Source organism: Cheilinus undulatus, linkage group 5 (assembly GCF_018320785.1).
Source record: "Cheilinus undulatus linkage group 5, ASM1832078v1, whole genome shotgun sequence".
NCBI classification, from domain to species: Eukaryota; Metazoa; Chordata; class Actinopteri; order Labriformes; family Labridae; genus Cheilinus; species Cheilinus undulatus.
The window spans coordinates 41,921,310-41,936,700 of NC_054869.1; the positions used below are offsets into that span (position 1 = coordinate 41,921,310).

Here is a 15,391-nt window from a genome sequence, read left to right on the forward strand (position 1 = left end):
TTCAACTTTGCAAGGCAGATAGATGTGCAAGACTCTATACTGTCATCAGGCAAATCCATCTCGCAAAGCTCCAATCTACAATGTTTGTGCAACACTGAAAACAGTTTGGACCAATCAGCATCATTTACGGAGAACAAGGTGGTAGCTACAGGTGGGGTTAATTTGTACCATGAGCTGAGAGCAATGGCCGCCACCAGTGTAGCAATTAGCTGGGATGAAACACTGGTATAGTAGCAGTTTCATCAGCAATTGTTACAGGTGGGGTTGAACTATAAGCCGGTGTGTACAATGGCTGCCACCAGTCGTAGAGAAATTGTTGTTTAATCAGACCTGGACCACATTTCTTTATTAAAACAAGAGCAAAGGTCCTCACCAAAAGCTTCACTTAACAGAGAAGATTTTTGTGCAGTTGTCTGATTGGCCTTGGCATGAATTTTTACCGCTGACAACCTCTGCCGTTCAGACACTATGGCAGCATTAAGCTGTATATCTCAGGTTAGCATTGGAGCTGCTTATGCCTTCTCATTACCTCCGCCAAGGAGGTTATGTGATTGGCAGGGTTTGTTAGATTGTTAGTTAGTTTGTTAGCAACATAACTCAAAAAGTTATGGACGGATTTTGATGAAATTTTTCAGGAAATGTCAAAAATGGCATAAGGAAGAACTGATAAGATTTTGGGAGTGATCCGGATCAAGGTCTGAATCCAGGAATTTTTTAAAGGATTCTGTACTATTGGGAGATAGGGCTAATGGCGGAGGTCTGCGCTCTCCGAGTGTTTTTCTAGTTTTGCCTTGTCTCTCTGATTGGCCCGTCATGAATGTGAAAGAAAGAACTTTCGTCCAATCTTTTCTGCCCTTCACAAACACTTTTTATGTGCGTTTTTTTCAGATGAATATGAAATGTACCCATGCGCTGGACTATGAAACAGTCTTTGTGGTGTTTCAGAGTCAAATTTGACAGGGTCACTGACATTTGTATCAAGTGGGCTGATTCTGTTGTTTTTATAGCTCCAAAATACACCTAGGACATAACTGTTAACTTAAAATTAGTCTAATTTCAACACTATTGCACCTCTTGCCATGATGTCTATAATCTGTGACTAAATGGCTACAGTGCAGAGAAGAATTAGGATTGTTAAGTTCCAAACTTGCCAACCTAACTCAAGGATACATTTTACACTTTTATGCATTCATTTCTATGCAAACCTGAGACATGACTCAGGTTAGATGACTTTCTGCACAATGGAAAGCTGACAAACCTGAGACAACAATGGCACAGATAATAACGGATTAAACATTATGTTCCAGTGTTTTATGAATAATACCAGCAGGGATGTACACTCTGCTGTCAGACTATTGCTTTTCGTCCAGCTCTGACTCGTTGAGTCCCTTTTGTCTTCTGGGCTTCATCAGTCACTATTTGACATGAGTTAACTGGCTTCTTATTAGCTGGAGGCTGGTGTGTGATCTAATGCCATTTAACAGTCTACAAACTTTGTGGCCTATTATTGTAGTTACATAGTGCTGAAAGTGGGTAGCAAGGGCACTTTGTGGACATGGGACTCTACCTGTTGAAGGATATTAGAATGTTAGACTTTAAAAGCCCTAATTTAAGGTAAATAAGTTAAACTTTGTTGCTTGAAGACTGACATCTTTTCCATAACTCTCGCTAACTGTCTAAACTACACAAAACACTGACTTCTATTTTGTGGCCTTGTGTCATATCAGAGTTCAAAATTACGACCCTACAGAGAAGCAGAGGGATGTTTTGCGGGTCGGTGTGCATGTTTCAGTGTTTGCATGAGGCAGTAGGAAAGCACCAATTGGGTTCAAACATGTAATTGAACTTTCTGTGGAAGTATTTGGTTCATAACAGTGTCACGGTGGTTAGCATTAACATGACTTGAAACAGGTCAAGATGTTCACGGAGTAATGAGGAGCCCACAGATCTAAAGTGCCCTGTAATAGTTTTCCTCCTTCTTCCTTTCCATCCATGCAATTTTAATCAGTGTCAAGTCGATCCCTCATTACTCCCTCTTCCTCCTGCCCTCTGTGGTTGTGAGGGCTGCTGAGTGATGTTGCGTGTGTTGGGCTAATATGACTATAAAAGGTTGGGGCCGCGAAGCCTTAAAGCTAATCCGGGTGCAGAGCCTCTTTTATTAGCCCTGCCTGTGTCTGTCTGTCTTTGTGTTGCTGAAAGACAAAGATAAAGACAGAAGAAACAGAGAGAGAGAGAGAGAGAGAGAGAGAGGGTGTAACAAACCAAAGACAACTAAACCCACATTACGCCGTCTCATCTCTGACTGTCACTTCCCATTCAGCTGAAACATGTTTCCTTTCAATTTCAATAACTAATGGTGAAGTGATGTGTCCCAGCTGAGAGTTCAAGCCAACACGACAACCACAAGAGTGGTCTGTGAGCATGTGTGTGACCACTGGAGTGGTCTGTGTGGTCCTTTTTCAGTGTCAAAAGAAACAAATGACCTCATCCCCCTTTTGGACATATGCGGACCTTCTGTGTGACCAAGAATGGTCAGAATCACAGCTGCCAGGTGTTTGTGCTCTCCAAGGACTTTAAAAATATCTACAATATCTGCAAAATGCACCTTATCTTTATCTGATCCCTTATTCTTTGGTATAGCGTTAAAAAAGAGGTAATGTCAGTGACAGACATTGATGTAATGATACCTCTACATTGGTCTAAATGTAGACACAATGCTTTGGCGTCATGGTAAAAAGGCAAGAGATACAGGGAGTTACATCCTACGCACACTTCCAAATTTGTCCCTGTCCTCCCTCTGCCTGCTGATAAGAAGGGCGAGGGTTTAAATGACACATGCTGACACAATGTGCTACTCTGTCTTTAGTAGAGGAGACTAGGAGTTAAAGGAAAAACAAAACCTTCATCAGCGTATAAAGACAGTTTTTTTAAGTTCAAGGATGTTATTTAAAAATAAAATTATCACAAATTGAGTTGATTTAATAGATTTTCTTTATGATTAATACTATGAAAATCAAAAAAATCCAAAGTATTTTTACTTGATGATCTTGACTGAATGTCACCCCAAGCCACAGCATTATATTTAAAATCATTAAGCAATTTAACTTAATAGTCTGTTGTTTGTTGTCAGTGTCTTCACTGAAAATCAACCACTAGCTAAATGCTATGTTTTTGTTCAGTGTGTGGTAATTTTGCCAAATCTACCAGCCACAGTGGTCTACAAATAATAAAAAGTATAATAACAGAGAGATTTGTACCAGAAGACAGTCAATTTAATCCCCAACTTCTGTCTTTCTACTCTGGCATACAGCCAGGCAGCTGACCTCTCATCAGAGTTCAGAGTTCGGCTAATTGATGGAGTACTCTTCATTTTTCACCTGAACCAGGCCCAGCAGGAATAAACAGCTTACCTGCTGAAAGTGTGTTGTAATCCATATTTAACCTGCCTATTGTCCTGGGTGATTAAAAGAAGCGGACCATGGCTTTGTCTCTCTCAAAGCAGCAACACTTCAATCCCTCTTATCTTTTATCCTTGTAATGCTAAAGATCGTTAAACAATCTGATGATAGACACGTTATCTTTCTGCCATGTATGACAAAATAAAAGTCTCCTATTTTAATCATCATTGAATGAGAAACATAACCTAACATAACTCACAAAATCAGATATTTGGAATTCCTGCAGGGTTATTTGCAGGATAAGAAAATGAAACAGAGACTTTTTTGCTCCGAACTGTCTGTTTGACATGACCTTAATGTGATTGTTTCTCTGGTGGCACAAAAAGAGAGTTGAGCAGGCAGATACAGAAAGTCTTCTGTATTTCTTGTGAGTGGGCGTGGCTTCAGCTCATTCAACCAACACACCCACAGCATTCTAGAGAAGAAATTGATGCCTCATTTTTCATGATTTTGAAGCCTAATTTTAATTACTTAGATTTATTTTTCATGACTGAAAATTGTCCTGATGGTTCATAACACAGCCACCTGGCATACAACAAACCTTAAATGCAGATTTTATTAATAATTTTACTTGACTCGTTGTGGGTATGAAAATTATAAATGGATGGTAATAGAGTGAAACATTTGATATCCTTAGGTGCAAATTACTTTTGAGTTTTCTATTGAGCTTTTTGGTAGTTCTTTTAAATGAAATGATATCAATTGATGCTGCTGGGTTTGTCGATTTTTACTGAGTATATGCTGCTGTGGCTTAACAACAGAGCAAATAAATGCATTCATATCGGCCCTTAATATCTTTTCTCACCATTTCTCGCCACACAATGATATCATATTTAGATTTGTGTCAGCATTTTACAAAGCATTTCAATAAAAAGCCAGAAATAAACTAAAATTCTTGTTTCATGGTTGCTATTAAGTAATTACAAGTACATAAACTCCTGTTTGTTACTCAAACAACATTACTATAATTGTGCCATTTATAACCTAAATAAATTACCCACATGTGTAAAATGTACACATACTTTTCGGGAAATATCCATTAAGAGTTTCTCTTCAAATTAAATACTGAGATAACATTTTTATTCTGACTTCATTTACTTTGTAGACTAGAACCAGATATTGTTCCTGTTTAGTGTTATGTTGCCTAGAAACCATTTCCAACCCTTGTTGACAAATATGGTAAGCATTGCTCACAAACAGATTGACAACAGCACAAATGAAAGGGTTGGAAAATATTATCTGCTCTTACTGAATACTTATAATTATATATTTAACATAACTGACAAGCATAAAAATTGCTACAGATCAGATTAATAGCATGTTGATCCATGTTGAAGAGTGGGGTCTGTATTAAATTCCAGCTCTGCACTTAAACATGAGGTCTTTTGTGTGGCTTAAATCTGTTTCAAATTAACCAACTTCCCCCCAGAGGGGAAATGCAGCAATTAAACTTAGTTTGGATGCAGATGTATATAAAGAATATCCAACCAGTTCTTGAAAAACATGGAAAAGCGGTTACAATTGAAACTGATGGGACTCAGTATTTATGATTCCCATCAACTAAAACATGTCTAGCTTGTAATTACAGATTCCTCAAAACCAATAAAACTAGTAGGTGTTCCATATAGTGATCCATTAGCTATTCGTCACCTTTTTAAACAGATTTTGTAAGGAGTTAAATGGTTGTAATTGCTTTTAATGGGAGTTAGATTCACTTTCCTTGAGTTTTTAATAAAACCTTGAATTGTTTGTTAAGATCAGCATGTTGGACCATGCAACTGTTGAAACACTGTTAGGTTACAAAATACAGCTCTTTGTTCTCCAAATAGATGTGGTAAAGATGATGGTAAACATAAGGCAGAGCTTTTAGTCAAGGTGAAAACAAAATTTTATAAATTTTTGCAAACTGATAAAAGTAACCAAAGTATCACACTGACAGTAATATTCAGACTGTTTGCAACAATACTTGACATTTGGGGTAAGTGCCTCCCATTTCACTTGATCATTGCTGAAATGCTTCTACACCTTGATTGGAGTCCACTTGTGGTAAATTAAGTGATTGGACATGATTTGGAAAGGCACTCACCTCTCTATATTATGCATGCATACTGATAATGCATATCAGAGCAAAAAACAAGCTATGAGGTCATAGGAACTTCCTGCAGAGGTCAGAGACAGATATCATACTCAAATGGGAGAAGTTTGGCACCACCAGGACTCTTCCAAGAGCTGGTCACCTGGCCAACTGATCTTTCAGGGCAGAACGGCCTCATTTAGAGTGGTAACCAAGAAACCAATGGTCACTCTGACTGAGCTCCAGAGGTCCTTTGTGGAGATGAGACAAAGTCCTAGAAGGACAACCATCACTGCAGCCCTTCACTGATCTGGGCTTATGGCAGAGAAGCTAGATGGAAGATTCTCCACAATGCAAAACACAGAAAATCTTGCTTGGAGTTTGCAAAAAGGCACCTTAAGGACTCTCAGACTCTGAGAAACAAAATTCTCTGGTCTGATGAAATCAAGAATGACCTGCTTGGCCTTAATTCTAAATGTTATGTCTGGAGGAACAGGCACCGCTCCTAACACCATCCTAACAGTGAATCATGGTGGTGGCAGCATCATGCTGTGGGGGTTGTTTTTCAGCAGCAGGGGACTGAGAGACTAGTCAGGGTGGAGGGAAAGCTGAATGGAGCAACATACAGATATATCTGCTATGAAAACCTGTTCCACAGCACTTCAGACCTCGGGCTTGGCTGAAGGTTCAACTTTTAGCATGACATTGAACCTAAGCACACAACCAAGACAACACAGGAGTGGCTTTGGGACAACTCTATCTGGAGAGCCCTGACATGATGTTCCTCATCCAACTTAACTGAGCTCTAGAATATTTTCACTGAAGAATGGCAGAAAATTCCCCTATCTAGGTGTGCAAAGCTTGTTGCATCATATTCAAAGAGACTTGGAGCTGTAACTGCTGCCAACTATGTTTGCAGCCATAACAGAGTCAAGGATCTGAATACCTATGACAATGTGATATTTGAGTTTTTTCTTTTTAATAAATTTCCAGACATTTCCAAAATTCTGTCTTCACTTTGTCATTATGGGTTACTGAGAGTAGATCATGAATGAATTTAAATGATTGTAGCATCAGGCTGCAACATAATAAGACTGAATACTTTCTGAATGCACTGTGTGTTACCGAGTCGTTTAAGAAAAATGAGCTACCTCTTTAGGATTGGGTGCTGCCTTTGAAATAGGTTAAGGAGATAAGACAGCCAGGGGCAGCTTCAAGTAGATCTGCTGCTCCTCCGTGTTGAAAGGAGCCAGTTAAGGTGGTCCGGGCATGTGATAAGGATGCCTTCTGGGCCTCTCCCTTGGCATGTTTACAGTGCACGTCCAACAAGGAGACTTGGGGATTGACCAAGAGCCGAGTGGGGGGTAATGTAATCCATCTGGCCCTTTTGAATCCCCTGAAGGAGATGAAAAACTTTGCTCTGGAGAGGAACGTCTCAGCTAAGTTGCCACTAAAGAAAATGGATTGCGCTATGACTGTGTTCTTTCTTCCTCCCCATATGCTGTGGTTAAGAACAGTTTTGAACTTTTCTCTTTCCTCTTACAAGCTGTCTGCCCAGTATGACAGCAGGCCATAAAGAAGAAACAAAGGTAACTCAGAAAATGAGGACCCCTGCTATTAGACATGCATCAGTGAATGTACAGAAGACCCTCCATCATGTGGTAGAGGATGAGGCCTTTCATTAGCTGTGCCAAATGGTGCCTCTGTGACGGAATAAACTTGTGATAAATAAGAACAAACCCACACTTTTCACGTCACCTTGACCCTCCTTGTTCATTAATAAATCTGACTGTGGTTATGTTTATGATTAAAGCTGTTTTTGTGTGTGTCTTGCAGCTGACAGATGGTGGGAAGGCGGCTAAAGGCGGCATTGCTGTCGGAGACTTGGTCCTGTCCATTGACGGCATCGCCACAGAGGGCATGAACCACCTGGAGGCTCAGAATAAGATCAAGAACTGCAGTGGCAACCTCAGCCTCACCCTGCAGAAGTAAGCTATGAGCATGTGTGTAATTATAAAAAAGAAACCCAGGCGCTTTTTTTTAAAGTGATTTAACGTGTGAATGTGACTGGGAAGCCGTTTGTTTCCTCAAAATGCATGCACTCACTTTGAAATACTTCCAAACAGCCCATCTTTGCATCAGATTTAAAGTTCATGCTTCCCCTTTCAACCCCAGACATCCTGCATACAGGCAGATGTTCACTGTTGTTGTAGGAGTTAATCTTCATCCTAACATGCAGCCACACCATTAGTTCTGCCTGATCTCCCATTACCCAAAGGACATAGCAGAAATCACAGCAAGAGCATCACATATGGACCACCACCTCTTCCCTAAGGCCTACTCAACGCTGTTTAGGGGAATCTTATTGTACAGAGGAGCTGATTTATCACTAGCAGTTGTCTTTCTTGAAATGTTCTCTCATGTGGTTTGAATCGTCCATTTCTTTGGCAGAACTCGCACCCGTAGGCATGCATATGTTTTGGTTTAAAAACTACAAGATAACAATAGAAGGAGCAGTTAGCAGGAAGGAGGTCAAATGAACAAATGCTGCTTTTAATGAAATCCCAATTAGCTAATGTAATAAACTCAAGGTTCTGTCTTTGTTATTTGTTGTACATTTAGTTTCTGCTTCTGCATGTCTGGATTTCTCATTCTGCCCTCTCTGGAAGGCTTTTTTTCAGGGCTCCCCTCATTTGAGGCTAACTGAGCATGTCTTCTAATCGACATCCAAATGATGACAGAGTGAAGATGTTTGCTTTCGGTTGAGTGGCAGAGAACAAATATTGTAATACCACAGAGCTTATACTAACTCAAGGTCAGGCTTTTCTTCTGATGAGTGAAGCAGGTTTTAGAAAAATATTTGGCTGTGGGTCATCAGTGAATGAATTACCTGTCAAAGCAGGAGTTTGTACATTGATAAATGGGTACTGTACCAGAGATGGTCAGTACTTCTTTCTGACAATAATGTAGAAGTGATTCCCAGAACTCTGAGTGAAATGGTTTTGCAGGGAGCAGTGGCAGTAAATCTGAACTCTACTTTGGGGCTATTTCAGTTGCATTGTGCAGCTCCCCTGAGTGTAAACTGCCTAAAAAAGTCATGGTCAGTATAACTTGGCTTTTTGACATAAAGAAATTACACAAAAATCTTTAATGTCAAATTGAAAACAGATTTGTGCCTTTGAAACGTGTTTGCATCCATCCCCTTACTTATACTTTTCAATAACCTTTTCTCTGTGTTTTTTGGGGTGTTCTTTTGTGTTTTTGGTGTAATGGTGTAATGATTAACCAATGACTGGACCTCCTGGACACAGGTGTCTATACTGCAATCACCTGAGACATTTACTTACTTAAGTCAGGAACAAAATTTCAGCAGACTTTGAGAAGTTTAATTGCAGGATTGACAAAGCCCCTGTCACTCTGTTCTATCAACAGAGGCTACACACAGGAGATCATTAGCTTAGCTTAGCTTAAAAAACAGTTGAAACAACTTGCCTGGTTTTGTCAAACGTTTCAAAAATAGCCCAGAAATCGTCAGAAATATGCACTGGTAAACATACATTAAATGCCTTGTTGACCTCATTGTTCAACATGATAAAAAAATCAAATATAGCGTCTAATGAAGTGGTATCTTAAATACATGTGGTTGGGTAGATTCATGTCATTTGTGGCATATTATCTTCAAACTCTTGGCAGAAAATGAATCTATTTACTTCTTAAATAGCCATTTTATTTCTTGAACGTTGATTTATTCTTTCAATGTAAAAGCTTTTCAGCCACAGTCTTTGTGAAATTAGAAAGAGTGCTAACTATCAGGGACTTTCTTTCCAATTAGCTCATTAAAATGTCAAAAGGGCTGCCAAGCTCTGGTGTTTCTGTACAACTCGGACCAGTTAAAGGATTATCTGTTCTCCATCGCTCTTTGTCTGTGGCAGACATCAGACCTTGAAGGCTTGATTCATGCCCTATTGGAACCACATGGAACGGCTTGTTTCATTAAGTGGCAGTATTATATTATTAAGGTTGTGTGAGCGAGCAGCCATGATGGGGACAGCTGGCCCCGGCTTCTGCTTCACTCAAATACTTTAAGGTCCAAAAGATTGACAGTAATCCCTCCATACTCTCCAGACTCCATTTGCTCTTATAAATAAGAGTTTCAAGGTTTCTCTCTGTTTGTCTCTTTGCATTCGTTGGCACTGTGACTTGGACATAATGTATATTCTGAGGGTGTCACGCCTGGGTCAACATCTGTGCTTTAATAGGTTGAAATGCGTAATGGAAAGAACCAATCCTGTCCCTTGTTTCTCCTTAGTTTTATAGGCGCCACTTGCTTCTCTTTTAATTTTTCCATTCTGCGTGCACATTTAGATCTAGTTTGTCACTGGGTCAGATAGCAACAGGAATGATAACAGAGAGAAGATACAGAGAAATGTTTACAATGCATGCACTTTCTGTCTGTGTGTGTATTTAAAAGTAGACAGGCTATTATTCTTTCTCCAAGTAACGGGTGATGGAAAGAAGAAATGGACAGCAGATGTGTAAAGGACAAGGGAAGGAAAAATGTATAATGAAGCTGTTTCAAGAAAATACTATTAACTGACATACAGATGAATTTATCACATCTATGATTGTACTTTAAGGATAACAAGGCAGATGTAAAGAATTATCCATGCAGCAACTTCCAGTGCAGAAAAAGAAGCCAATGCAGAAATTCAAAAAACACATGCAGTTCCTCAAATGTCCACTTGAGGCTGGCTGCAAAAGCACTTTAAGTCCCATTAAGACCTATTTTAAAGAGCCTTTATTTGCAGCAGGAATAAACATGTTTACAGCCTAGTTTAGGGAGTAAATAACTTAGTTTTTAATTGGTATACTGTAAGAAGGGTTAATTTTTAAACTTATCTGTTTAAATTGGCACATCTGTGTGATATGAGCCATCGCAGCTCGAATCAGGACGACTGTGCCAACGATTCACTTTATCAAATAACTGAAAGCTGGTTTAGCATGCCATGCATTTCAACAGTCAATCAGGGCCTCAGAACCTAAAGAGGAAGTCATCTGGTCACGAGTTACAAAGCTGCTAACAATTGTCTGGTCACAATGAATGATTTTGGATGGAGATGAAACACATATGTTGACACACCCATGTCTAAATCCTCTTGATTTGTTATGTTTTTCCTTTATTTCCTTTGTTTTTACAAGTTATTCACCATCACTGTCCTGATTTGTATATGCGGCTATATAAAAGGACTGAAAAGCAGAAGCAGGAACTAAAGCACAGGTAGATGTCATTATGGAGTCTATACTTTGTCTCCTACAGTTGAAGCAGTTTAGACTGACAGTCCTTAAAATGTTGCAGAGTGGCCCACTGCAAGCAGTTGCAAGTTTCAACTGATCTCATCATGATAGGGATGCGCTGATGTATTGGTTTAGCATCCTCCTTCTTGACAGATTCTAACCCACTGGCTAATAATGTAGCATTGACAAGTGTCAGTAGCATATGTTTATGTGTTGTGTTGCGTCAGTTTGATACTGACATCTGGCTGACCCAACCTCTGATTCAGGGAAGGATTTTTTTTATTGGCCCATCTTTATGTCACAAATTTCTGGTCTGAACTGGGCTTTAGCAACCTGACACACTAAATATACTATTTCATATATTCATTGCATGGGCCAATCAGAGTGCCAAGACATTATGAGGTAGTAGGTATATGCAGCTCTGCTTAGTAACCTGAGCTCATCAGTAAGCAATGCCATAGTTGATGGTGGAGCTTATTGGTAGATAAAATTCATGCTGAGGCCTGTTGGACGAAGGGCAAGAGCATCTTCCTTGCCAATAAAAGCTTTCACTGTCCATAAGCTACATCACCGGCAGTAGTCACTGCTACTGGCTTGCAATACAACTAAACCCCAACTGTCACTTTTGCAAACTCATGCTGAAGCAGGTGGGGTGAAAAGCAGAAACATCTTTTCGACAATGAAAAGCTTTCTGTGCTGTTCTTTAACCATTTTGATAAAGGAACATGGTCCGTTTTTGATAAAACAATCAGTACACTGTAGCTTCATTGAGCTAATTGCTACACCAGAGGTAACCATCACTACAAGCCTCCATCACAACTAAAGAAGCTACTGCCTCTTTCACCTCAAATGATGCTGGTTGGTCTGGTCCGTTCTCACACAATTTATCAGATTGGAGCTTTGCTAGATGGATTTTCCTGATGACAGACCGAATCTGGCCAATCCATGGGCTTAGGAAGGTTTGGAAATATGTGTTATTGATAAAAATGTATGCCTAGGGACATGACTGAGCTGACTGACAGATGACCACATTTGGTGCTGATGGTCAGGAGCTTTAACGCCCACCTCAACTCCACCTCTTTGCCTGTCGCTGACTGATTGAAAGTTAGATTAAGAGAGCTTTTCCAGTATGGCACCTGGCATTGCTAATCTTTATGATGCCTCTCTTAAAACAAAACATGACCTCTCTGACCTGATGTCCATGTTTTATACAGTCTACTGAATAATCCTGACACTGACACTGACTGTCTTTTATGTGTATAAAACACTGGAACTACACTCAGAAAGTAATACCAGCATATACATGAATTACTTTTTTTCTGTGAGACTTTCTTAATCTAAAGCAGCACTAAATTTGAAAGTAGCAGGTGCCAAAACATCATCAATGTTTAAAGTTTTTCCCCATCAGTAATCAGCTGGTTCAAACAGTGGAAAAACCTGTGTCAAAGTCCAAATAATCAACAAGAGATCCTTGTATTACTAAAACAAACTGACAGAAAAGATTCACTTTGATGAGCAGCAGATTAAAGACACTCTGACTTCATATTTTCTGATGTTTCTTTTGGAAGTCACCCTATCTACTGGTTCTCATGCTTAAGCGGAAGTTTTTACAACAAAAGATTTACATGTCAAAGTTCAGATATAAAAGCAGATTTCAAACACATCAAAGGCCGTTTTTATCAGCGTCTGTCATCCCAGAAAGATCCCTCTTTGACACCTTTTCTTTCTAACAGATGAGATTACAGGAATACTTGGCAGTTTAACAGTTTCCATCTGTCTTGTTTCACTTAGCTTCAGGATGGCCATGGGCTTTTCACTCATAATGTACATATCTGCATTTAGGGCTGAACTATGTTTGGCTAACGTGGCAAGCGTCTGGGAATGAAGTATGTAAATTGAATTACATGCGTGTGATTGTGTGATTTTGTCACTGAGAGACTAGGAGGGAGGCCTTGAAGATAACTATCATCATTATGCAATGGGATTGTCAAAATCAGTGATGGACTGGCCACCTACAACTGGAGCAATGCCACCCAGCTATGGGCCATTTGGACTCATTATTCCACTGAAAGAAAAAATCTAATTATACTGGTTTTCTCATTAATGCCAAAAAACATTTTAATTTGGCCTTAGTGTATGTTTTTATATATATATATATAAAAAAAAATATCTATGATCCCCTTGTGGTAGTGAGGGTCAAAAGGTCAAGTGTGGTTAGAAGTAAAATTGAATGTGCAAGGCAATATGAAGATGAATTGAGGTAGTTAACAACTAAAAGGGAGGACAGAGAAAAATAAGAAAAGCTGTTGGCTGAGGGTGAGAAATCTGCTAAGATGACTGATGAATTCTCCAAACATAACATTTGCCACCTATGCAGCTCACATTAGTGATGCCATTTGTGCAGTTTAGACAGTGTTGACCGCCTCCCTGGCTCTGTCTGTTAACAAGACGCACAAATGTAGGTTTTACAATGCTATGATATACCCACAGGTCTTGGTGTAGCATGGCCATCAGCATTTGCCATTTTTTGAATTTTAATAGACCACTGCTCTTCCTCCATCACTTGCAGGGGTGATATCACCTTATGTCTGTATGTTTTTTCAAGCTCTTGTTCTTTTCAGCACTATTGATCATTAGAATTATGGAGATTGTATCATGAAGCAGGAGTTACAAGCTAGAATTGTCATGAAAATTTTGACAATCTTGCAGTGGTTCCCCACAGCACAGGAACGTCGATATCTCTTTTGCACATCATCAGATGTTCACTCCACACTGCATACATAAAATATTGAAGTCTTTGTGTGTAAATTTTAGTGTCCCCTTGTGCACACTATGGCATCTAGTGCTTTTATTTTGGAGGAAAAGAAAAAGAGGATTGATGGTTTGTATTAATGAACATTGGCCTGTGGTCAGCCACATAGTGTCAGAGACCTATACTTCAATCATGATTTGTTTTTGGGCTTTGAGTACTTTATTTTGACAGCATAGGAGAGTGGATAGAGTTATAACTAGGGATGACATGTAGCAAAGGTGCCACTGGCCAGTTTTGTACCCAAATCACTCAAGACTGCAAGACTGCAGATCACAGCGCTTGCCACCTTTGTCAGGACATCTCTTGCAAATCTACAGTGTGAAAATAAATTTAACCCATATTTTATTTAATCTCTTAAACCCGTGTTTTATTCACGCAAAATAGCTACATATGTAGCATACAGCTAACACTAAAGCTCACAAAACTATGTTAGCTATGTTAGCTTATACAATGTCTGATGATGCAAACTTAGCTACGTTATCTATGTTACCCACAAAACTTAGCTCCATTAGCATTAGCTATGTTTGTTAAAGTTACATTGCTAATGCTAACCTAGCTACATTGGCTTACACAGTAATCTTACCTTTAAAGCTAGCATAGTTTCAATAGAGCTAATAAAGCTAAAAAAAAAGCTTTAAACTACTTTTTTAATGGATCTAAATCAAATGCAATCCAGGATTAGACCTCTGACCTTTCTTCTGTTTAATATATAAAACAATTTCTAGTCAGTAATGTTTGTAATGTGTTTTAATGAATGGAACTGCCAGACTTTTTTTCATGAATGAAGCTGAATTTCAAAAAAAAGTTGGCAAATTACACTCTTGTCCTGACAGATGTAGCGTCCCACAATAGTGGTCTGCAAAAGGGGGCATCTGAGTTCTGCAGCCTGCAGCCAGACCCCTCTCAAACCACCTGTTTTGAGGACAACAGCCTCTGTGCATAAGATGTGTGGACATTAGAGGCCCACTCGCAGATATGGTTATTTTTAATGCACCAATACATCCACTTTGTATACAAGGTTAAGGTTATGTTAGAAAGTGTAAGAATATCAATAATTTTCCAGTCAGACACTTGCAGTGCCTTGTTGATCACTCTCTTTTCTTGCCCATATTTACCTAAGTGACAGAACTAGAAAAATCGGTGCTGCTTTGCTTGTGAACTGTTAGGATACCACCAAAGAAACCATGAATATGAGTCAATTTTGTTGCTGACGTTCACTCATATTGCATGCTGCAAGAATCCTGTCAGTATGCATATGGTATTTTGGTGTTACGTTCAGTCATAACCTCTGTAAAATAAGCTGTATTGTAAGAGTCTTTCCTCTTGCATTTGGTAAAGCAAGTCTCTGGCCACTTCTCTGAACTGTTTGTTGTTTTTCTTATCATTGCTGTCTTTGCCGTAGTTTTTCCTCTGTCTAGGAATGCACTTTATATTGTCAGATTAAGAATAGGTCCCTGAAGAACAAGTTTTTCTTTGAGTCCTTTGCTGCTTATTTAAGAAAAGCATTGTCCGAGTGTGCAGCTCTCCTGATAACAGAGTGACTTTGTTGAAAGAAGCAGGAACAGGAAAGGATATATGGAAAAATAAATCAAACAGACCAAGGCAGACAAATGGAAGTAACATCACTAGGAAGAGATAAAAGAGAGACATCTAAACAGTGGAGAGATTGATCCTCCAAGGCCCAGCAATATGATCAACCTGCCGGACATCTGCAGTTTGTGTAAACCGTGTCTCGGCCTGCTGGATGGCACT

At 39.3% G+C, this 15,391-nt stretch overlaps 1 protein-coding gene across 5 annotated transcripts in view; it reads left to right on the forward strand.

Moving 5' to 3' along the window:
- Window positions 1-15,391, forward strand: part of pdlim5a (PDZ and LIM domain 5a) — a 125,270-nt gene that overhangs the window by 24,866 nt on the left and 85,013 nt on the right. For all 5 annotated transcript variants that reach the window (XM_041786945.1, XM_041786946.1, XM_041786947.1 and 2 more), the window contains exon 3: window positions 7,369-7,520. In XM_041786945.1, the coding sequence (XP_041642879.1) occupies window positions 7,369-7,520 (152 nt within the window). The remainder of the gene's footprint in view (window positions 1-7,368; window positions 7,521-15,391) is intronic.